The 24,032-nt window shown below is 43.2% G+C and overlaps 1 protein-coding gene across 4 annotated transcripts; it reads left to right on the top strand.

Moving 5' to 3' along the window:
- The first annotated feature begins 8,988 nt into the window (after positions 1–8,988).
- Positions 8,989–16,480, top strand: LOC143812530 (uncharacterized). Of its 4 annotated transcripts, none has more exons than XR_013223596.1 (3): positions 8,989–9,409; positions 12,380–12,503; positions 13,730–13,869. XR_013223596.1 is itself a non-coding variant. In XM_077293313.1 (3 exons), exons 1-3 carry the CDS (start codon positions 9,395–9,397, stop codon positions 15,782–15,784), a joined length of 2,136 nt encoding a protein of 711 aa, XP_077149428.1. In that variant the 5' UTR covers positions 8,989–9,394; the 3' UTR covers positions 15,785–16,480. The 4 variants fall into 4 exon arrangements, 2 of the variants coding, with proteins under 2 accessions (XP_077149428.1, XP_077149427.1); XR_013223597.1 differs by having other exon boundaries at positions 12,377–12,503; XM_077293313.1 differs by having other exon boundaries at positions 12,380–12,445; positions 13,730–16,480.
- The last annotated feature ends 7,552 nt before the right edge of the window (positions 16,481–24,032 follow it).

Genomic DNA, 24,032 nt, shown 5'->3' with positions numbered 1-24,032 from the left:
ATACCTCCGTTGTTGGTGGTGCATCACAGTGCAGTCAAATGACGCGTCGACAGTAGTGTTGAGCATTCCGATACTGCAAATATCGGGTATCGGCCGAGTTCCGATATTTTTGTGATATCGGAAATCGGAATCGGAAGTTCCCAGTGTGTGGTTCCCAGGGTCTGGAGGAGAGAAGACTCTCCTTCAGGCCCTGGGATCCATATTCATGTAAAAAATAAAGAATAAAAATAAAAAATATGGATATACTCACCCCTCCGGCGGACCCTGGACCTTAGCGGTGTAACCGGCAGCCTCCGTTCCTAAGAATGCAGTGAGTGTAGGACCTGCGATGACGTAGCGGCTTGTGATTGGTCGCGTGAGCGGTCACATGAGCGGTCACACGACCAATCACAAGCCGCGACGTCATCGAAGGTCCTTCACTCTGCATTCTTAGGAACGGAGGCAGACGCTTGCAGCGATGACAGCCAGGGGCCGTCCGAGGGTGAGTATATCCATATTTTTTATTTTTATTTTTTATTTTTTACATGAATATGGATCCCAGGACCTGAAGGAGAGTTTCCTCTCCTTCAGACCCTGGGAACCTTCCAGGATACCTTCCGATATTTGTGTCCCATTGACTTGTATTGGTATCGGGTATCGGTATCGGCGAGATCCAATCCGATACCGATACTTTCGATTATCGGAAGGTATCGCTCAACACTAGTCGACAGACGTTGTGAAAATAGAGGAAAACGTGTGTGACACATCCAGTATTATAACGGATGTGTTGACTGAGTTCCTGGCCAAATTTTATAATATAAGATTCTGGAGGAAAAAGAGAGAGAGAGAGAAAGAATAGAGAGAGAGAGAGACTTTTCCCCAGGTTGGAATATGCTTCCAGGCATGCTCAGATGTAAAAACTGCATTCATCACTGGATTCCTGCATTTCACAGTGTGCGCAGGATCCAGTGTCCATAGGCTCCCATTCTGTGCATCGACGTATGCCGCAGGAGGCGTCGGGGAACGTTTTTCCACTGCAGACAAAAAGCGTTCCCTTGAACATTTTTTACAAACGACGGGCCGTCAAAGTCCGCAGGATCCAGTGCACGACGGACAAAATGTGTGTCCATCCGTCACGATCCGTCGCTAATACAAGTCTATGAGAAAATGCAGGATCCTGCAAATTTTTTTGCAGGATCCTGTTTTCTCAAAAAATGACGTATCTCGATGGGACTACAAAGACGGAGGTGTGAAAGAGGCCAAACAGTGACACCATCAGTTTGAGTCTCCAGAGAATGATTTGCCTGCTCACAAATGACTTTAGAGAAATCATTTTTAGTTATATTTTTAATTTTATAAACATGTAAAGCATGTCAGTGTACTGTGTACTTAAATGGGCTGTTAGTCACTACCGAGTTACCATCCACTTCTATGGAGAGGTAATTTTAAAAATTTTAAGGCTCTTTTTGCATATAGGAGATCAAATGGGGTTAAATATAATCCTAATAGAACTCAGAGTGCTATGCACATCCTTTTAGATCAATTTTACCTGTGGTTTGCAGCAAATTCATTCACCATGAATTGAATATTATGGAAAGTTTGCTAAACCAGTACAATTTGAATTTCCAAAGATTTGACCATTTCTGGTGCTCCTTACTCCAAGGTTCACTGGCTGTACAGCAAAATGTCCGTAGATATTATATGATAAAATGACATCTATGCAATTTTGTGATCAGTACTTGTAATTATTTTGTGGTCATTAAACTTAGGTTGATGATTTCTACTTTGAAGGACTGACATAATTTCAGAGTTGTATACAGACAAGACATTTTAAATAATTGCCTGCCTGCAAGCCATTCCTAACCCAAAATGACATTATTAATTAGTGAATTAGCTGAATGCATAAATTAGACTTAGCACATTTCGGTGACTGACAAATTTTAATGCAGTAACACTTGGACTATAAATTACACTGCCTTAGCACTAACATTAAAATGATTTACTGAAATTATCAAATAGCAATGAAGGTAATTTAGAAAATGTGCTGCAAACATAAACAATGATGGTGGCTATTACTGGATATAAGCAGATCTGATAAGATTTGAATCTGCAAAATTGCGCAAAAATTTGATTTGCACTAATTTATTTTCAGCAATTTAAATGTCCCTTATTATGCTCTGTGATTTGGAAAGACCCCACATCATAGTAAACATGAGCTATAGAGTGGGAAGAAAAAAAAAACATCAAATAATACTATACTCAACACTTATCTCTGCTATGTGCACTTAACCTCTTCACTACGCCAGCGATTTTCCATTTTTTTCATTTCTGGTTTTTCCTACCCTTCTTTCAAGAGCCATAACTTTTTTATTTTTCTTGCCCTATGCCATGCAATGACTAAAGACCTAGGGGGTCTGAAACGCATCTGCCAGTGTGATCTCTACCTAATGAGGTTGTGACCATTATGCTGTTTTCCATGATTGTAAAGATTTTTCGATAAAATGACCTATTTTTTATGGGATTACTAGCGCTGGATTACTTCATACATGCATCCATCCATCTGCTGCACTGCTGACCTTTCCATGCTCCAGATCCTCCTTCATCCAAGAGTGAGCTAGTTTTTCTTTTGTTGTTATTGCTATATGAGTAGAGTTGAGCGACTTTTACTTTTTTCGGATCGAGTCGGGTTTCGTGAAACCCGACTATGTCAAAAGTCAGGTCGGGTGAAATCGGCCGATTATTGCGAAAAGTCGGGGGCCGACTGAAACACGAAACCCAATGCAAGTCAATGGGGAATCAAAGTCGGCAGTGAGTGGAGGATAGGAAAACACCTACAGTGCCCATTTTAATGCAAAAAACATCAATTCTTATTACTGAAGCTTGTCAATCTTAATTTACTTTATAATAATAGTTAGGCATTGAAAACTGGGGGTCATTTGGCTAAAGTTGTGGGGGGGTAGGGCTGGCTCAAGTTTTTCGTGGGCCCAGGAAATGCGGAATATGTCACGGTGGTGGAGCAGGGAGAGGTAAGTATTTCAACTTTGCAAGTGCTGTGATCCTGGGCAAGCAGGCGGGGCCCACTCATTGGCACTGGCACAGGGCCCCTCATAGTACGGCGGTGTGTTTGACGGCAGGTGGCACCTCCCACCGGCAGAGACACTTCTGCATACTATGAGGGGCCCTGTGCCAGTGACATCACCAATGAGTATGCCCTCCCCACCTGATGAAGGAACCTGCACTTTCATCTACACCTTCCTCTTTGTCCCCGTGTGAGGTGGTATAGTATGCGGGAAGGGGAACCTGACTTTCAGCAGGGTCAGATTTTGGCTGTGTAGAGTGCAAGGGGAATGTAATGGTCTGGGTCAATGTACCAGCAGACTCATCTAGCAGTGGCTGGGCAATGGGCAGGATGAGGAGGAAACACAGATGTAGGCCCAAATAATAAAGTGGGCTAAATGCAGTTCAAATGTGGTAACAGGACTAAACAGGCGTCATTGCTTTGTTCAGTGGAGGAAAACTGTAATGAGTGGCAGACACAGTTAGTAGGCCCAAATAATAAAGTAGGCTAAATGCAGTTCAAAATTGGTAACAGGACTAAACAGGCGGCATTGCTTTGTTCAGTGGAGGACAACTGTAATGAGTGGCAGACACTAGAGTTGAGCGACTTTTACTTTTTTAGGATCGAGTCGGGTTTCGCGAAACCCGACTTTGTCAAAAGTCGGGTGGGGTGAAATCGGCCTATTATTGCAAAAAGTCAGGGGCCGACTGAAACACGAAACCCAATGCAAGTCAATGGGGAATCAAAGTCGGCAGAGAGTGGAGGACAGGAAAACACCTACAGTGCCTATTTTAATGCCAAAAACATAAATTCTTATTACTGAAGCTTGTCAATCTTAATTTACTTTATAATAACAGTTAGGCATTGAAAATTGGGGGTCATTTGGCTAAAGTTGTGGGGGGATAGGGCTGGTTCAAGTTATTCGTAGGCCCAGGAAACGTGGACTACGTCACGGCGGTGGAGCAGGGAGAGGTAAGTATTTCAACTTTGCAAGTGCTGTGTGTCAGGACTCTGAACATTTTTTACCTTTTGTGCATTATTGCCCTTTTCCAACATGGCGTCTTTTGTCTCATGTGCACTTGTCTTCCTGCTATAAAACTCCACCCCAGCCTTCAGTCTGTGCTAGATTATTCTGCTTTGCATCCAGCTCCTGATTACTCCCTTGCCTTGCACCTGCACCTGCTCCTGTGAGCCTGTGTTGGAGATCCTGCCACTCTGCTCTGAGTTCCTGCTGCATACACCAGTGTTCAGTAATCCTCCTTCATCTGCTGCTCGTGTTACTTCCATCTGCATTTGCTGGACATGTAAGCTGTTTCTGCTCTGCAAAACCTGAGACTATTAACCAGGCCTCCCTGGTTGAGCTAAGATATGATTTGAACTGCCTAATAGCATATCTATCTGTGTCTGGACTAAGTCGAGGATCTATTCGTGTCAAGTTTCCTCAAGAATAACCGTGCTTCATAGACTTTCTGTTTGTTGGCATCTACCTCTGAAGTTTCCTATTGACTGCTAAGCTGCATTTATTATTTGCACCAAGTTTTGTGGACTTGAGTTTCTCTCTGCACCTGCTTGAATCACCGTGTGATAATATAAACTTTACCTTGTGGGAATAAAAGGACTAGAAATAGGAAAAACCCAATGTGGCTAAACAAAGAAGTAAGACAGGCAATTAACAGTAAAAAGAAAGCATTTGCACTACTAAAGCAGGATGGCACCATTGAAGCTCTAAAAAACTATAGGGAGAAAAATACTTTATCTAAAAAACTAATTAAAGCTGCCAAAAAGGAAACAGAGAAGCACATTGCTAAGGAGAGTAAAACTGATCCCAAACTGTTCTTCAACTATATCAATAGTAAAAGAATAAAAACTGAAAATGTAGGCCCCTTAAAAAATAGTGAGGAAAGAATGGTTGTAGATGACGAGGAAAAGGCTAACATATTAACCCCTTCCCGACATGTGACGGTATAGTACGTCACATGTCGGGACCCCCGCTTTGATGTGCGCTCCGGCGGTGAGCGCACATCAAAGTCGCGACATGTCAGCTGTTTTTTACAGCTGACATGTGCGCGCAATAGCGGCGGGTGAAATCGCGATCACCCGCCGCTATTAACTAGTTAAATGCCGCTGTCAAACGCAGACAGCGGCATTTAACTACCGCATCCGGCCGTGCGGCCGGATATGAGCGCATCGCCGACCCCCGTCACATGATCGGGGGTCGGCGATGCTCCTCCATTGTAACCATAGAGGTCCTTGAGACCTCTATGGTTACTGATTGCCGGTGGCTGTGAGCGCCCCCCTGTGGTCGGCGCTCACAGCACACCTGCAAATCTGCTGTGTAGCAGCGATCTTATGATCACTGCTGCATAGCAGAGCCGATCGGGCTGTGCCTGCTTCTAGCCTCCCATGGAGGCTATAGAAGCATGGCAAAAGTAAAAAAAAAAAGTTTTTAAAAATGTGAAAAAAATAAAAAAAATATAAAAGTTTAAATCACCCCCCTTTCGCCCCAATCAAAATAAATCAATAAAAAAACCCCCCAACCTACACATATTTGGTATCGCCGCGTTCAGAATCGCCCGATCTATCAATAAAAAAAAAGCATTAACCTGATCGCTAAATGGCGTAATGAGAAAAAAAATTCGAAACGCCAGATTTACGTTTTTTTGGTCGCCACGACATTGCATTAAAATGCAATAACGGGCGATCAAAAGAACGTATCTACACCAAAATGCTATCATTAAAAACGCCAGCTCGGCACGCAAAAAATAAGCCCTCACCTGACCCCAGATCACGAAAAATGGAGACGCTACGAGTATCGGAAAATGGCGCAATTTTGTTTTGTTTTGTTTTTTGCAAAGTTTGGATTTTTTTTTCACCACTTAGGTGAAAAATAACCTAGTCATGTTAGGTGTCTATGAACTCGTAGTGACCTGGAGAATCATAATGGCAGGTCAGTTTTAGCATTTAGTGAACCTAGCAAAATAGGCAAGCAAAAAACAAGTGTGGGATTGCACTTTTTTTGCAATTTCACTGCACTTGGAATTTTTTTCCCGTTTTCTAGTACACGACATGCTAAAACCAATGATGTCGTTCAAAAGTACAACTCGTCCCGCAAAAAATAAGCCCTCACATGGCCAAATTGACAGAAAAATAAAAAAGTTATGGCTCTGGGAAGGAGGGTAGCGAAAAACGAAAACGGAAAAACGGAAAAAGCTCCGGGGGTGAAGGGGTTAAACACCTTCTTCTCCACGGTATTCACGGTGGAAAATGAAATGCTAGGTGAAATCCCAAGAAACAATGAAAACCCTATATTAAAGGGCCACTGTCACCCCCCTCCAGCCGTTATAAACTAAAAGAGCCACCTTGTGCAGCAGTAATGCTGCATTCTAACAAGGTGGCTCTTTTAGTTTTAGGTTCAAGTATACCCCCAAAAAAGCGATTTGATACTTAGCCACCATTGCTAGCCAGGGAGGCGGCTCCTCACTCCCCAGCTCGAAACGCTCCTCTGCCGTCACTCACATCTTTTTGGTCTTTCTGCACCACCCCCTCAGCGCTGTTTACGTTTTCAAACCGGCGTCTGCGCTGTGTCGTACTGTTCTGCGCAGGCGCAGTAAGCTCTGGCCGTCTGCCGTCCAAGCCAGGCTTGCACACTGCGCCTGCGCGGCAGTGTGGTCACCCACCTTTGGAATCCCAGCCCTGCACTGTGTTATGCATTATGCACAGTGCGGGGCTGGGATTCCTGGGCATGCGCACGGCGTGTTTCACCCTGTCAGCCCGGTCCCCTGCCTTACTGCGTCTGGATACAGTATACAGCTGATCGTGCCTCCACCTCCTAGCAATCGCCGGGCAAGAAGCAACTGTGGAAACTTGCCTGCTAGGTGGTGTGTGTTGTGTCTGGATCTGTTAATAAATTGTGGGTGATCTTTACCCACCTAGCAGGCAAGTTTCCACAGTTGCTTCTTGCCCGGCGATTGCTAGTAGGAGGAGGCAGTTCAAAATTGGTAACAGGAGTAAACTGGCGGCATCGCTTTGTTCAGCGGAGGACAACTGTAAGGAGTGGCAGACACAGTTAGTAGGGCCAAGTAATAAAGTGGTTGTAAATGTAGTTTAATATGTGATATAGGCTGAAAATTGAAGCTCAGCTTTGTTCAGTGAAGGAGAACAACAAGCAGTGGCAGACACCGTTAGTAGGCCCAACCAAACAAGTAGGCCAAATGCAGTTTAATATTTGATATAGGCTGAAAATTGAAGCTCAGCTTTGTTCAGTGGAGGAGAACAACAAGTAGCGTGTCACGATCCATGTTTGGATCTGTGGCAGATCTGGTTTCCCTCTTATTTAAACCTTTTTTCCTTTCTGGTCATTGGGGGTTAATGCAGTTTTCTCCCCCCGGTGGCCGCTGGTGTTATTGCATTGCATTGCTGCTGGGTCAGCTGATGTTTGTGACCACTCCCACCATCCTTTATAAGGTCACCTGGTGCATCAGCTGACTGTTGGTTATACAGGTCCTTCTGAAGATCAACCTCGCAGTAGCAGCTCCCTGATGTCAGACAAGTCTGGTGTTTGGAGCTCTGTTGCTGTACAATCTGTGTTGTGGAGTCAGCTGCGGCGTGCACAAGCTAAGTTCTGAGTTTTGTTGCTTTGTAGTTTGTGCATTCACCTTTTGGTATTGTGTTCCCCTCACTCTCATATTGTTTATTCCTGTTTATTGCTTTGTGGCGCTGTTTACACTGTTCACCTACTGGGGTGGGGGTTTAGTTCAGGGTTTAGCAGGAGACAGGGACAGGTCTGTGACTTGGGCCTCCCTACCTTCAAGGGTACCCCCAAGTTAAGGAAAGACAGGGCTTCCCTTAGCCTGAGGGGCAGTTCAGGGGCCCAGATTCCTCATCTTCTGTTTTCCTGTTTCTGCCCCGTGACACAGCGGCAGACACATTTAGTAGGCCCAACCAAACAAGTAGGCCAAATGCAGATTTATCTGTGATATAGGCTGAAAATTGAAGCTCAGCTTTGTTCAGTGGAGGAGAACAACAAGCAGCGGCAGACACCCCTAGTAGGCCCAACCAAATAAGTAGGCCAAATGCAGCTTAATATTTGATATAGGCTGAAAATTAAAGCTCAGCTTTGTTCAGTGGAGGAGAACAACAAGCAGCGGCAGACACCGTTAGTAGGCCCAACCAAACAAGTAGGCCAAATGCAGTTTAATATTTGATATAGGCTGAAAATTGAAGCTCAGCTTTGTTCAGTGGAGGAGAAAAGCAAGGAGCGGCAGACACCATTAGTAGGCCCAACCAAACTAGTAGGCCAAATGCAGTTTAATATTTGATAAAGGCTGAAAATTGAAGCTCAGCTTTGTTCAGTGGAGGAGAACAACAAGCAGCGGCAGACACCGTTAGTAGGCCCAACCAAACAAGTAGGCCAAATGCAGTTTAATAGATTGAGAGAGGGTTGGTGATGGTATTCTTGATGTTGGCCTACATACAGTGTTTCCTACCAAGAACCTGGTGATTCCCTGACTGCCTTGGCCTTGCGACAATACCTCCACATTTGCTGCAGGTGGTGTCCTAAACGGTGCACTTACAGTGAGGGAAGCAATGTAGCTTTGCTGACTACCTTCATTCTGAGCGGGTGCACCAACGTTACGGGACGGTTGGTAGTTAGTCCAGGCAGTGCATGCTGGTTAAATGTCTATGCATGCACGTTTTATTTAAATTTAGGGGATTCTTCCCTCTGCTAAAGGTCTTTGAGCATTTCTTACAGATAACTTTGAACTGATCATTCGGATCTTGGTTTAAAAATTGCCACACTGCACTCTTCCAACTATCGAATACCTTTTCAGGCATTGCACACTGTGCTACTTTCACCGGATGGCCACGCTGTCCTAAAACTGTTTTTGTTTTAGACACACGTTTTTGGCCTGATACGGGCCTGCCAGATGAAAGCTGTTGCGATGTTGTGATACAAATGAGACAAGAATGTCTGAATGTATGTGTAGATAGTGATTTCATGTATCTATTGCCATTAACTGAGTACAAAGACAAAATGGAAGCGGTGCCCTTCAAGTGATCTATTTATATTGCATGAGGAGATGTGGCACAAAATAACAAGGCCGAATAACAAGATAAGTGTTATTTATATTGCATGAGGAGATAAATGTGGAATTTGCACAATAAACAGCTCGTGATCTTTATAGTAACAATAAGAAAAATGCCAGTACGCATGACAGCTTTAAAGTGTATAAAACAGGACGGTACCTAGATGGGGGAGGGACATTTCCAGACTCTTCAAGTGGACGCACTGTGGTCTGTGATGTAAGCCGGGATTGTTTCCTTCCCCCTGTCGAGGTCCCCCGTCAGGAGAAAGAGATGCTACAATATCCGGTAATGTATTGATGCTTACTATCTCTATATATATATGATTGTATAACAAAGATGTTGATCATTGCATGTCAGAACTTTTGAACTAATCTTGTGCCAAAGGTCATTATAAATCTTTTTAATCACAATTAATAAATTTCATAATCTTGTTTTACCGAAAAAGACTTTTGTCTGTGCCTAATTAGTATATTAGTGAGTGCTCCGTAAGTAAGGCATAACGCCTCCTCATTAATGACTCGGTAAGACATAAATTGGCGTAGTCGGCAGGATCTTATGAAAGCAAGTTTTTTTTTTGTTTTGTTGTTTTTGCTAAAAAGAATTTTGTGATAAGATAATAGATGGATTTTTGAAAGTTTGATTGTCTAGACAAAGGAAATTGTTAAGTTGCTAGAAGATTGTTTCTTTTTGGCACAAAGCCAATTTTTAGAAATCCTTATAACTTTTTGTCTGAATATAATTTTGAAATTTTGTTTTTATCAAAGTGATATATTTTGATTGATAATTCTTTGTGCAAAAAATTAGAATTTGGCATTTTGCCAAAAAATGTTTAAAAAGCGCAAGGAAAGAGTTGGAAAAGTTGTCGAGGTTCCCGGCTGGACCGTGGCCCCGTACAACATTTTGGCACAGGAATTGGTAAATTCGGGTCTGGCAGAGCAATGGTCAAGTAAGCTCAAGGGAAGTGAACCCACTGATGTTGTTAATGTACTCAGGGGGGTCCCCGCAAAGGCGGGTGATGCAGTTAACCCCTCGATGTTGTTAAGTTACTCGAGGGTGTCCCTGCCAAGGCAGGTGATGCAGTGTCTCTATTGGGTGTTGGCCACCGCCTATAGAGCAGTTCACAAGAAGAACTCTTTGTTGTTGAAAAAAAAAGCTGAACAGAGGTTGATTGAATCTGAAGGAAGACGGGTAGTGCTGGAATGCAGGGGAAAAAAAAAATTACTAAATGATAAGTTGGAACACTATCAGGGTGTAGCAGAAAAAGCTGCTATCAAAGTTGCTTAAAATAAATACCGTAAACGAAAAGGAAAAAAAAAATAATAAGGACGGAAAATGAAATAATCCGGGAGCAAGCCCGTGATGCAGCTGGTCACCTTCAATTTGGAGATGACGGACAGCCCATTATGGTGGAACGAGGTGTTCCCCATACTTGAACCAGGATCTCAACTGAGGATTATACTCAAAATGAAGTAGATAGCATCTTAACCCAGTTTAAACAAAAACCTGGAGAAACAGAAATTGCATGGTTAGTTAGGATGCATGATTATGAAGGTCCAGGATGAATGTTTTATAGAGAAATAAGATCTCATCTGTAATATCTGTCAATATATTAATTGGTTGTGTATTTGTATAAGTGTGTAATACAGAGCTGGGATAGGCTCTGTGCAGTGTTGTTATTTTGGTCATTTTGAATTGGCAGTACATTATATGAAGCTGTATTTTGTATAAGGCCGTGGTTTTTGTTGTTTGGCCTTGAAGTGCTTTCAAAGTGTCAGTGGACACTGCTGCAGTTTTATTTATATAGAGTTAATGTGTTAATTCCAAAGTGCAAAATAGGCAGGCTGTGTGAGCCTTGTATGTATGTATGTATGTATGTCAATGAGACATTATTCAACTCAGTTTGAGCTGAACTAGGTGGAGTGATTGAGATAAGGGATTTTCTTCTTGTAAAAATCAACTGAAAAGTGAAAGGAAAAAAAAAAAAGAGAGAAAAAAAAAACAATCCCTGAATGAGCATGTATGAATAAGTGATCACATAAGTATCATTACTTATCTAACTGTTGTTGAAGGTCCAAGGACCGGCCCAAGTGGTGAAATTTTTAGGAATTCAATGGAACAAAGGACATAGGGAAATTTTGCCTAAAGCTAGACAGAAAATAATAAATTTCCCAGTTCCTAAATCTAAACAGGAAACTCAATCATATATTGGGTTATTTGGATTCTGGAGGCAGCACATTCCCCATTTGGGACAAATGTTGTCCCCATTGTACAAGGTAACTCGGAAAAAATATGAGTTCCATTGGGGAGAGGAGCAACAAGTTGCTTTTGAGATGGTAAAAGAAGCTATTCAACAAGCCGTAGACTTATGGCCAATGACACCCGGAGGGGTGGAACTACATGTGTCAGTACAAAATATGTATGCAAATTGGTCTCTGTGGCAGAAGCAACAAGGGAAAAGAGTCCCTTTGGGATTCTGGAATCGCAAGCTACCTGATGCAGGGGAGAAATATACTCCCTTTGAACAACAATTGCTAGCCTGCTACTGGGCACTAGTGGAAACAGAACAGCTAACACTAGGCCATGAAGTGTTACTAAGACCGGCAATACCTATAATGCAATGGGTTTTGTCTAACCCAAAAACCAACAGAGTAGGACATGCTCAAGAACAAAGTATCATTAAGTGGAAATGGTATATTTCAGAGAGAGCTAAGAAAGGAGAAAGCGGGATCGCTGTTCTCCATGAGAAAATAGCTGATGTGGGGGAAAATGAATTGTCTCCCATAAAACCCACTGTTCTGGAGGAATCCCCAGTAAAATGGGGAAAATCATATGAAGATCTTACTGCTGAACAACAACAGCATGCCTGGTTTACTGATGGGTCTGCCAGATATGTCAATGGCAAAAGACAATGGAAGAGTGTGGCATATAATCCCAAATTGGAAAAACATATAAAAATGGAAGGTCATGGTAAGAGCAGTCAATATGCGGAATTATATGCAATTTTCCTAGCCCTGAGTTTTGAACAAGGACGTGAATGTCACTTATATACAGATTCTTGGTCAGTGGCAAATGGACTAGCCACTTGGATGATGGGGTGGAAAAAATATGGGTGGCTTATTCATGGAAAAGAAGTTTGGGGGAAAGAGGTGTGGGAGAGTATTGAAGAAATAATACAAACCACACCTACCACTGTATTTCATGTTGATGCACATGTACCTGCTGATTCACTTGAACGTTTGTTTAATTCCGAAGCAGATAGAGCAGCTGCCATCCGACAAACAACAGCGGAAACGGACAAAGCAAAAGAAACATGGCTTCACGGTACGGCCGTTTGGGCACATCAGAAAAGTGGACACCTGGGAGAAAAAGCCACTTACAGGTGGGCCCAGGAAAGAGGAGTTCCCCTCACAATGGACATAATAAAACAAATTATTGCACAGTGTCCAGTTTGTCAACATTCCCAAAGGAGGGAGGTGCCACACACAGTAATGGGGCACATAGGAAGGGGACAATTACCTGCACAAATTTGGCAAATGGACTTTATAGGGCCACTATCAGAGAGCAGAGGGTGTAAGTATGTCTGTACAGCAGTAGACACATACTCAGGCCTGATGGTAGGTTTCCCATGCAAGGCAGCTACACAATGGAGTACATTGAGAACTTTAGAAATAATAACACAGTATTATGGGGTCCCACTTCAAGTACAGACAGATAATGGGTCACATTTTACCGGACAACAAGTCAAAGACTATGCTATGGAACACAACATTCAATGGGTATATCACATGCCTTATTACCCTCAAGCAGCAGGGTTAGTAGAAAGAATGAATGGGTTACTAAAGGTTACCCTGAAAAAGTTGAACCAATCTGATACTTCATTTGGGCAATGGAGGGATAATCTAAGTGATGCCCTCCAGATAATAAACAATAGGCCCATAACTGATTCCATGACTCCTCTGATGAGGATGCTGACACCCAATCTCACAATACATGAAGCACACGTAGTAGAGACTATTATCTACTGGAAAATACATAAAGAAGCCAGGATCCCTGAAAGGGCAACACCCCTGTCAGCTGGACTGGATTTGAGTGCACTAAATGTAACAGTCATTCCTTCAGGTAAGGTGGTTCCAATTTCCACTGGATTGGGTTGTCAGATCCCTAAAGGTCACTATGGTCAGATTGCTACTCGTTCCAGTTTTGCATTAAAAGGGGCCATAGTGGTGGGAGGAATTATTGATGCAGATTATCAAGGAGAGATTAAAGTATTGATGTTAAATTTGGGAACAGAGCCATTGATCATTGAGAAGAAACAGAAAATGGCTCAGATGTTATTAATACCCGTAAACTTATCTCTGGGGGAAGAAGGTCATGCCCCCACTGAATTAACAGTAAGAGGAGATAAAGGTTTTGGCTCCTCTGAAATAACTAATGTTGGAGCTAAAATCTGGGTGCAAAATGCCCAAGGACCGCCTTCAGAGGCTGAGGTGATTGCAGTTGGCAGGGACCGCACCTTGCTGATCATGAGGCCAGGTGTGGAAAAATGGGAGTATATCCCACAGGAGAAATGTTATTTACGGGAATAATGCAAATTTGTTGTTACAGATCCTGTATATTCTAATGTTTGGAATCCTTGGAGGAGGATATTCGGACGTTGAAGGATGGACACCTGGAGTGCGGTTGACGGCGGTTCAGATCTGGCCTCACCCAAGACCTGGAGACTGGAATGCTTACAATCGTATTTATCCGTCTCACATTGAGGGATGTGGCTCATATGGGGTCTATCACAATGAATCACAAGTAATATTCCGAGTGAACTTAACCCTATCGGACACGGATCAGCAATGGATGTATGGGCCTCCCTTGGAAGATCCAACTGAGAAATTATCCAAATGGTATCATTGGCCTGATACTATAATAACAAATGGAACTGGGCAAGTGACAATCATGGCTGAAGAAAACATAACATGCTGGAGAGAGGATATTAGCCAATATATAGGTTTTGGTAACATAGATAAGACTGTATGGATGAACTATACAAAGAAAGGGAAGAGTCACAATGTGTTTAATTTTGCTTTGAATCAAACCGGACTAATAGTCTGTAGTTCTGAGAAACAGGTGGAATTTCTACGAGGGAAGACACTATCTTCCTGTGATAACAGTACTGGGACGGTTAATGGTACTGGACAATGCTGTGGGACGTTAGATAGAAGCTGGGGAAAATGGGGCAGGTGGCTTAGAGTATATCAAGATACTGCCCTAAAAGTTGATCCCGGGCATTTGAAGAAAATACCTACAGCATGTGTAAAAACTGGCACTCAATCGCAAAAGACTGTAGCTTCAGTAATAGTGACTTTTCCGCCTGATAAGCCTTGCTCCGTTCGAAACCGAAGGGCATGGTACGATACCATATTGGGGGGTGTAGGTGCCATTGCCGGGACATTAAACTCTTTTGATATCGAAACACTGGCTAATAGAATGAGCAATACCGGGAGGGGTATTCAGGATGCCCTGACATTACAAGGACAGTGGTTGCCTACGGTCTGGCATCCTTGGAAACAGGCCCTGCAAATTGACTCATTCTTATTGCAGATGAAAAATGCTTCGGACTCCTTCATGTTTAAAGAGGGGTCTAATATTACTCAAGCTTTTAATTGGACAGTATGTACATTGCAAACCATTTATCAAATGCAACAGAAGGCTACAATGCAAACGCAACTCATGACAGGAAATGAGGGAGTGTGGAGGACCGTGTTCGACAAGACGATCCCAGGAACCTCTTGGTTAAAAATAGAGGCTCCTAAAATGCTTTGCAATGATACTGCTTGTCAAGGCATAATAAACCTATATAATGTAACTAATCAGCAAATAATGTGTAGATATGTAGTGTTGCCATTACTTTTGGGGATGCCAGGGAACCAATGGTTTTGGATGCCCAAAATGAATGGATTGTATATCGACAATAATAATCGTACACATGATTTAAGTTTGTGCGAGGATACCTTAGAGGGAAACATATGCAGACTACATTCTGCTATGTATGAACCATGTTTGCTGCAAGGAACAGTAAATGTGTGTGAAATCACCATTCTACCCACTACCTTCAAGATGTTGGTGGAAATAGGCCCCCAGGAGATCTGTGTGGTAACAGACACTCCTGTGGTCCCTGGAATGCGGATACCTTTTGTTGGATGTTTGCAGAATGTCTCTACGTTGATTTGGGAAAATCAGACATTTCTGTTAACACACGACAAAGTAGTTCAGGAAACAGTTCGGTGGCGTCCAGTGACGTTGCCTGTTAATAACTGGGACCTGAATCTGACTAAATTGAAAGAGATCATCGAAAAATCTGAAGGAGGAAGGAGGATGATTGAAGGTTTAAATAAAACCATACAACAGCATGTAATTAGCACTACTATAGTAGCAGGGAAAATTGTAAAAATGGGTTCTGTCATAGCCGATGCCACTTCTCATCATTGGTATGATATTTTTCTTGGGTACTCGCCATCCGCTAAGAAAATGTTGGACTGGGTAATCCACCCACTCCTAGTGGTCATGGTAATAGTTATCATATTATCAATATGGAACTGTTATATGGCTTACAAAGTGTTCTGTAGGAGACCTAAGGTCCTAATGGTCACCTATGGTAATGGCAAATAGTTACATGATATCAAGGACCGTTTGTGATACAAATGAGACAAGAATGTCTGAATGTATGTGTAGATAGTGATTTCATGTATCTATTGCCATTAACTGAGTACAAAGACAAAATGGAAGCGGTGCCCTTCAAGTGATCTATTTATATTGCATGAGGAGATGTGGCACAAAATAACAAGGCCGAATAACAAGATAAGTGTTATTTATATTGCATGAGGAGATAAATGTGGAATTTGCACAATAAACAGCTCGTGATCTTTATAGTAACAATAAGAAAAATGCCAGTACGCATGACAGCTTTAAAGTGTATAAAACAGGACGGTACCTAGATGGGGGAGGGACATTTCCAGGCTCTTCAAGTGGATGCACTGTGGTCTGTGATGTAAGCCGGGATTGTTTCCTTCCCCCTGTCGAGGTCCCCCGTCAGGAGAAAGAGATGCTACAATATCCGGTAATGTATTGATGCTTACTATCTCTATATATATATGATTGTATAACAAAGATGTTGATCATTGCATGTCAGAACTTTTGAACTAATCTTGTGCCAAAGGTCATTATAAATCTTTTTAATCACAATTAATAAATTTCATAATCTTGTTTTACCGAAAAAGACTTTTGTCTGTGCCTAATTAGTATATTAGTGAGTGCTCCGTAAGTAAGGCATAACGCCTCCTCATTAATGACTCGGTAAGACATAAATTGGCGACTCGGTAAGACAGATGTTGATGCCTGCTGAGGATCATCCTCCTCCGCTTCAGAGCTACTGCCAGCGGCACCCTGTTCCCCCAATGGCTGCCAATCTGGGTCAACAACTGGGTCATCTATCACCTCCTCTTCAATGTCCTTGAAATATCAAGTTTTTGTTATTTTTTGTGAAAAATAAAGTTTGCATGTGACCCTTGCCTCCCACCCCCAGTGCACCGCCCGGCCCCTTGCAGAAGAAATACTCACCCAGCTCCCGCGATGTCTCCACTCTCCTCTCAGCGCTGGCCCCTTGTCCTGTGTGAGCGGTCACGTGGGACCGCTCATTACAGTGAGGAATATGTGCATATTCCTCACTGTAATGAGCGGTCCCACGTGACCGCTCACACAGGACAGGCTGCTGGCACTGAGAGGAGAGTGGAGACATCGCGGGAGCTGGGTGAGTATTTCTTCTGCAAGGGGCCAGGCGGCGCACTGGGGGTGGGAGGCGGGGGTCACATGCAAACTTTATTTTTCACAAAAAATAACAAAAACTTGATCTTTCATCTCTTCTCTCCTGCGGGGGAGAAGAGATGAATGCCGCCTTCAGCACCACAGCGGAGGGGACAGTGCTTACTGTAGCGCTGTATCTCCTGCGTGCGGTACGTGCACACGGAGGAGAGTGCACACTGTTCTCCGTGTGCACATGTGCAGGACGTATTGCTGTACGTGCTGCCAGAAAAAAACGGACATGTCTACGTGTTTTGCACACGGACATACGGTCCGTGTGAAAACACGCACATGTGCAGAAACACATAGATTCTAATGTGTCTACGTGTGTCAGTGTCTCCGGTATGTGAGAAAACTGTCACTACACGTACCGGAGACACTGACGTGTGAAAGAGGCCTTATTCTGCCTTACTTCTCCCACCAGCCCAGAACAACAGCACATGCAGAACCAACAGCAGTGTGATCCAGAGGAGCCATCACTGCTATCAGTACCCACAAAAGAATCACTCTATTATCTGTGGAGTTACATGGGACTGCAGGTCAGATCTAATACAGTATCATCTCAGTGGGTGCCCACCAAAAGCAGGATGCTGCTGGCTGAGATAGATGGTCCTGGAAGCCCAGAAGGCACAGCAGAAAGGTGAGATTCTGTCAGAATCTGTCAAAAGAGCAGAAGTGCCATAGCAGCTCCGCTCTCCCATTGACTTCAGTGGCAGTGAATCTGGGGCCTGCACTTCCTTCCCTGTCCACTTATGGCTACCAAGAGTAAGGGTGAACAGACCCTACCTAGTTATGTATCATACACATCTACTGCAGGTGCAGGCAGGCATAGGATGGAAGGAAATGCAGAGTGGATTTGAATAAGGGTATGTGCACACTTTGAATGATCATCTGGATTTTTCTGCAGTGGATTTGATAAATCCGCAGGGCAATAACTGCGCATTTTTCCTGCAGATTTATTGTGGATTCACTACGGAATTACCGCGGTTTTTGTGCGGATTTCACTGCGGTTTTCTATTATGGAGCAGGTGTAAAACCGCTGCGGATTCCGCACAAAGAATTGACATGGTGCGGAATGTAAACCGCTGCGTTTCCGCGTGTTTTTTTCCACAGCATGTGCATTGTACAGTACATTGTACTGTAAACTCATGGGGACCCGCAGCTGCGGAAACGCTGCGGATCCGCAGCAAAATCCGCAGCGTGTGCACATAGCCTAAGGGTCTCTAGGCCCGGACACACCACAATGAGAGTAGAATTATTGTTAGCACAGTGGAATGACAACTCTTAAGAACAGAATCCATACTCCGGGACTAGGGATGAGTGAACCGAACCTGTAGAACCTGGAGAAGTAAACTGGGCCCAGAGACCTTTGTTGAAATCCATTCTGCATTTTCTTTGCTGCCTGTGTTGTGCTGTATTGCATTTCAATGGAGCCCATGGAAGTCAAGGACAATCACCCGGCAGCTAATTATTTGCAGGTGTGCAATGATTGTTTAGTAAACTTAAGTTATTGTTGTTATTAGACCTCCTTAATAAACTGTTCTTAATAAACTTGTTGGTAGTTTTTTATGTGGCCAATTTTTGCCAACATTCTTCTGTGCTGCAGAGCATCTCACCTATAATTCTATACTATTCTCTGTTCTGCAGAGCATCTCATGTATACCTGCATACTATCCCCCTGTCCTGCAGAGCATTTAACCTATGATCTTTGCTATTCTCCATCCTGCAGAGCAACTCGCCTATAATTCTTTATTATTCTTCTGCCCTGCAGAGCATCTCACGTATACCTGCATAATATCCCCTTGACCTGCAGAGCATTTAACCTATATCTCTTTGCTATTCTCTGTCCTGCAGAGCATCTCACCTATAATTCTATATTATTCTCCTGCCCTGCAGACCATCTCACGTGTACCTGTATAATATCCCCCTGTCCTGCAGAGCATTTAACCTATATCTCTTTGCTATTCTCTGTCCTGCAAAGCATCTCACCAATAATTCTATATTATTCTCCTGCCCTGCAGAGCATCTCACGTATACCTGCATAATATCCCCCTGTCCTGCAGAGCATTTAACCTATATATCTTTGCTATTCTCTGTCCTGCAGAGCATCTCACCTACAATTCTATATTATTCTTCTGCCCTGCAGAGCATCTCACATATACCTGAATACTATCCCCCTGTCCTGCACAGCATTTAACCTATATCTCTTTGCTATTCTCTGTCCTGCAGAGCATCTCACCTATAATTCTATATTATTCTCCTGCCCTGCAGAGCATCTCACGTATACCTGCATAATATCCCCCTGTCCTGCAGAGCATTTAACCTATATATCTTTGCTATTCTCTGTCCTGCAGAGCATCTCACCTACAATTCTATATTATTCTTCTGCCCTGCAGAGCATCGCACGTATACCTGCATACTATCCCCCTGTCCTGCAGAGCATTTAACCTATATCTCTTTGCTATTCTCTGTCCTGCAGAGCATCTCACCTATAATTCTATATTATTCTCCTGCCCTGCAGAGCATCTCACGTATACCTGCATAATATCCCCCTGTCCTGCAGAGCATTTAACCTATATATCTTTGCTATTCTCTGTCCTGCAGAGCATCTCACCTACAATTCTATATTATTCTTCTGCCCTGCAGAGCATCTCACCTATACCTGCATACTATCCCCCTGTCCTGCAGAGCATTTAACCTATATCTGTATATTATTCTTCTGCCCTGCAGAGCATTTCATGTATACATGCATAATATCCCCCTGTCCTGCAGAGCATTTAACCTATATATCTTTGCTATTCTCTGTCCTAATAATAAGCACAACGCACCAGCCCATTTCCTTTAAGCTAAAGATGGGCAACACTCCAAAATTATTATAAACATACTGACTGCAAAGTTATTAAACTGTACTCGGTCATGAAGCGTTTTGTAAATTTAAGAAAAACCTTTATTGACACAAACAATACACACAATTAAAAACAGTGCCTCAAAATCAGAGCAAAATCACATTATAGAGGCCAGCAGAGAAAAGAGCAGATATACAGGCAAAACCAGTTACTTTTTCAACTGTACATACCGTATATACTCGAGTATAAGCCGAGATTTTCAGCCCAAATTTTTGGGCTGAAAGTGCCCCTCTCGGCTTATACTCGAGTCATGATCGGTGGTGGGGTCGGCGGGTGAGGACTGTCATATACTCACCTAGTCCCGGCGTTCCTGTCGCTCCCCCTGCCTGTCACACTGTCTTCGGTGCCGCAGCCTCTTCCCCTGAGCGGTCACGTGGGACCGCTCATTAGAGAAATGAATAGGCTGCTCCACCCCCCATAGGGGCGGAGCCGCCTATTAATTTCTCTAATGAAGCGGTGCCGGTGACCGCTGACAGAGGAAGAGGCTGCGGCACCGAAGACCAGCTGTCCGGGGGAAGGAGCGGGACGCCGGGAGCAGGTAAGTATCGCATATTCACCTGTCCTCGTTCCACACGCCGGGCGTCGCGCCATCTTCCCGGCGTCTCTCCGCTCTGACTGTTCAGGCAGAGGGCGCGATGACGTATATAGTGCGCGCCGCCCTCTGCCTGATCAGTCAGTGCAGAGAGAGCCGGGAAGATGGCGCCGAGGAGCTGCAAGCAAGACAGGTGAGTATGTTTTTTTTTTTTTTTAATTGCAGCAGCAGCACAGCTATGGGGCAATAATGGACGGTGCAGAGCACTATATGGCACAGCTATGGGGCAATAATGGTGCAGAGCACTATATGGCACAGCTATGGGGCAATAATGGACGGTGCAGAGCACTATATGGCACAGCTATGGGGCAACGGTGCAGAGCACTATATGGCACAGCTATGGGGCAATGGTGCAGAGCACTATATGGCACAGCTATGGGGCAACGGTGCAGAGCACTATATGGCACAGCTATGGGGCAACGGTGCAGAGCATTATATATATGGCACAGCTATGGGGCAACGGTGCAGAGCATTGTATATATGGCACAGCTTTATGTGGAGTATCTATGGGGCAATGGTGCAGAGCATTGTATATATGGCACAGCTTTATGTGGAGCATCTATGGGGCCATAATGAACGGTGCAGAGCATTATATGTGGCACAGCTTTATGTGGAGCATCTATGGGGCCATAATGAACGGTGCAGAGCATTATATGTGGCACAGCTTTATGTGGAGCATCTATGGGGCCATAATGAACGGTGCAGAGCATTATATGTGGCACAGCTTTATGTGGAGCATCTATGGGGCCATAATGAATGGTATGGAGTATCTATTTTTAATTTTGAAATTCACTGGTACCTGCTGCATTTTCCACCCTAGGCTTATACTCGAGTCAATAAGTTTTCCCAGTTTTTTGTGGCAAAATTAGGGGGGTCGGCTTATACTCGGGTCGGCTTATACTCGAGTATATACGGTATATTAATCAATGCTCAACAGTACTTAGGTCTCAGCACTCACACAGCCCAGCAGACTTTATGTGTCGGATATGACCTAACTATAGGCCAAATCTATTCTGAGAGGCTAGGTGAGATCCTTTTGTTACTGGGGGACTTTACCTGGAGGAACAAATATCACTTTCCCCTGTTGCCAGCACTTGCTGTTGTTCATATGGGACGCACTGATGTGTACTTACCTGTCAATGAGTGTGTCTATGTTTGTCATCAGGATCTGTGTATACTAGGATTGTTTGTACTAGTCTTTGACTGCTATGAGAGATCTACCTATGCTAATACACATTCTGCTGTAAAGTGGCTGTTTAGTGTTGTGCTTTTCTTTGATGGTATTTTACCTAACATCTATGTGGACCCATTATCCCAAGTTTTGTTATGGGTTTTAAGTGTTGTTAATGTTTTGTGTATTGTTCCCAACTAAAGATGGTTTTTATATTCCTATAATTATTGTGGTGATCCCAATTTTTCTGCATACACTTTTCTCTGTTGTAGTTGCATATTAATCAATGTTACAGCAATTTCTTTAATTGTTAAAGGCAATCCTTTTGTTATTCACAATAAATGCTCCAAATTTTAAAGTTACAGTGCAAAAATAGTGGCTGAACAGGCCATACCACAGAACGGTGCAAGTGTGTACTATTCCCAAATAAATGTTACTATAAAGACCCAAGTATCCAAAACCAGAGGAAATCTATATTTCTCACCTATATAAGGCAATTGCACACTCCTGGATACTCAAAGCAGAACCACTAGGCATAAAAAGCCCATATGTCCTGCAACTTCCCTGTGATCGGTGAACCACAGGATTTTACTGGCTTGCTAGGTATTGTTGTCATGGGTGTAATCACCCCAAACCCGGAGACACACACCGCCCCAGGTTGCAACCCGTGGGACTATTGCATCACCCGTCGGCCACTTGAATGCCACATAAAACATATAACTATGCGAGACATGAATACTGTATATAAACCGCTCGGTACATATTACCTGACTTCTACTGCCGTTCCCCTGCCTCGTGGCACACTAGACCTCAGCTACCCCCATTCTCTGTCCTGCAGAGCATCTCACCTACAACTCTATATTATTCTTCTGCCCTGCAGAGCATCTCATGTTTACCTGCATACTATTCCCCTGTCCTGCAGAGCATTTAACCCCTTCATGACCCAGCCTATTTTGGCCTTAATGACCTTGCTGTTTTTTGCAATTCTGACCAGTGTCCCTTTATGAGGTAATAACTCAGGAACGCTTCAACGGATCCTAGCGATTCTGAGATTGTTTTTTCGTGACATATTGGGCTTCATGATAGTGGTAAATTTAGGTCGATAATTTCTGAGTTTATTTGTGAAAAAAACGGAAATTTGGCAAAAATTTAGAAAATTTCGCAATTTTCACATTTTGAATTTTTATTCTGTTAAACCAGAGAGTTATGTGACACAAAATAGTTAATAAATAACATTTCCCACATGTCTACTTTACATCAGCACAATTTTGGAAACAAATTTTTTTTTTGCTAGGAAGTTATAAGGGTTAAAATTTGACCAGTGATTTCTCATTTTTACAACAAAATTTACAAAACCATTTTTTTTAGGGACCACCTCACATTTGAAGTCAGTTTGAGGGTTCTATATGGCTGAAAATACCCAAAAGTGACATCATTCTAAAAACTGCACCCCTCAAGGTGCTCAAAACCACATTCAAGAAGTTTATTAACCCTTCAGGTGTTTCACAGCAGCAGAAGCAACATGGAAGTAAAAAATGAACATTTAACTTTTTAGTCACAAAAATGATTTTTAGCAACAATTTTTTTATTTTTCCAAGGGTAAAAGGAGAAAATGGACAACGGACGTTATTGTCCAATTTGTCCTGAGTATGCTGATACCTCATATGTGGGGGTAAACCACTGTTTGGGCGCACGGCAGGGATCGGAAGGGAAGGAGCGCCATTTGACTTTTTCAATGAAAAATTGGCTCCAATCTTTAGCGGACACCATGTCGCGTTTGGAGAGCCCCCGTGTGCCTAAACATTGGAGCTCCCCCGCAAGTGACCCCATTTTGGAAACTAGACCCCCCAAGGAACTTATCTAGAAGCATAGTGAGCACTTTAAACCCCCAGGTGCTTCACAAATTGATCCGTAAAAATGAAAAAGTACTTTTTTTTCACAAAAAAATTATTTTAGCCTCAATTTTTTCATTTTCACATGGGTAACAGGAAAAATGGATCCTAAAATTTGTTGGGCAATTTCTCCTGAGTACACCGATACCTCACATGTGGGGGTAAACCACTGTTTGGGCACATGGTAAGGCTCGGAAGGGAAGGAGCGCCATTTGACTTTTTGAATGAAAAATTATCTCCATTGTTAGCGGACACCATGTCGCGTTTGGAAAGCCCCTGTGTGCCTAAACATTGGAGCTCCTCCACAAGTGACCCCATTTTGGAAACTAGACCCCCCAAGGAACTCATCTAGAGGCATAGTGAGCACTTTAAACCCCCAGGTGCTTCACAAATTGATCCGCAAAAATGAAAAAGTACTTTTTTTTCACACAAAATTTCTTTTAGCCTCAATTCTTTCATTTTCACATGGGCAACAGGATAAAATGGATCCTAAAATTTG

Source organism: Ranitomeya variabilis, chromosome 1 (genome assembly GCF_051348905.1).
Source record: "Ranitomeya variabilis isolate aRanVar5 chromosome 1, aRanVar5.hap1, whole genome shotgun sequence".
Taxonomy (NCBI): Eukaryota; Metazoa; Chordata; class Amphibia; order Anura; family Dendrobatidae; genus Ranitomeya; species Ranitomeya variabilis.
Note: the sequence above shows the minus strand (reverse complement) of the source record. Positions and strands in the feature narration are given on the sequence as shown.

Excerpts from the sequence above, each read along its gene's own strand:
- LOC143812530 (XM_077293312.1), top strand. Across the intron at positions 12,446-13,729 it reads AAAAGAAACATGGCTTCACG|ATCCTGTATATTCTAATGTT; the intron begins GTACGGCCGTTT and ends TTGTTGTTACAG.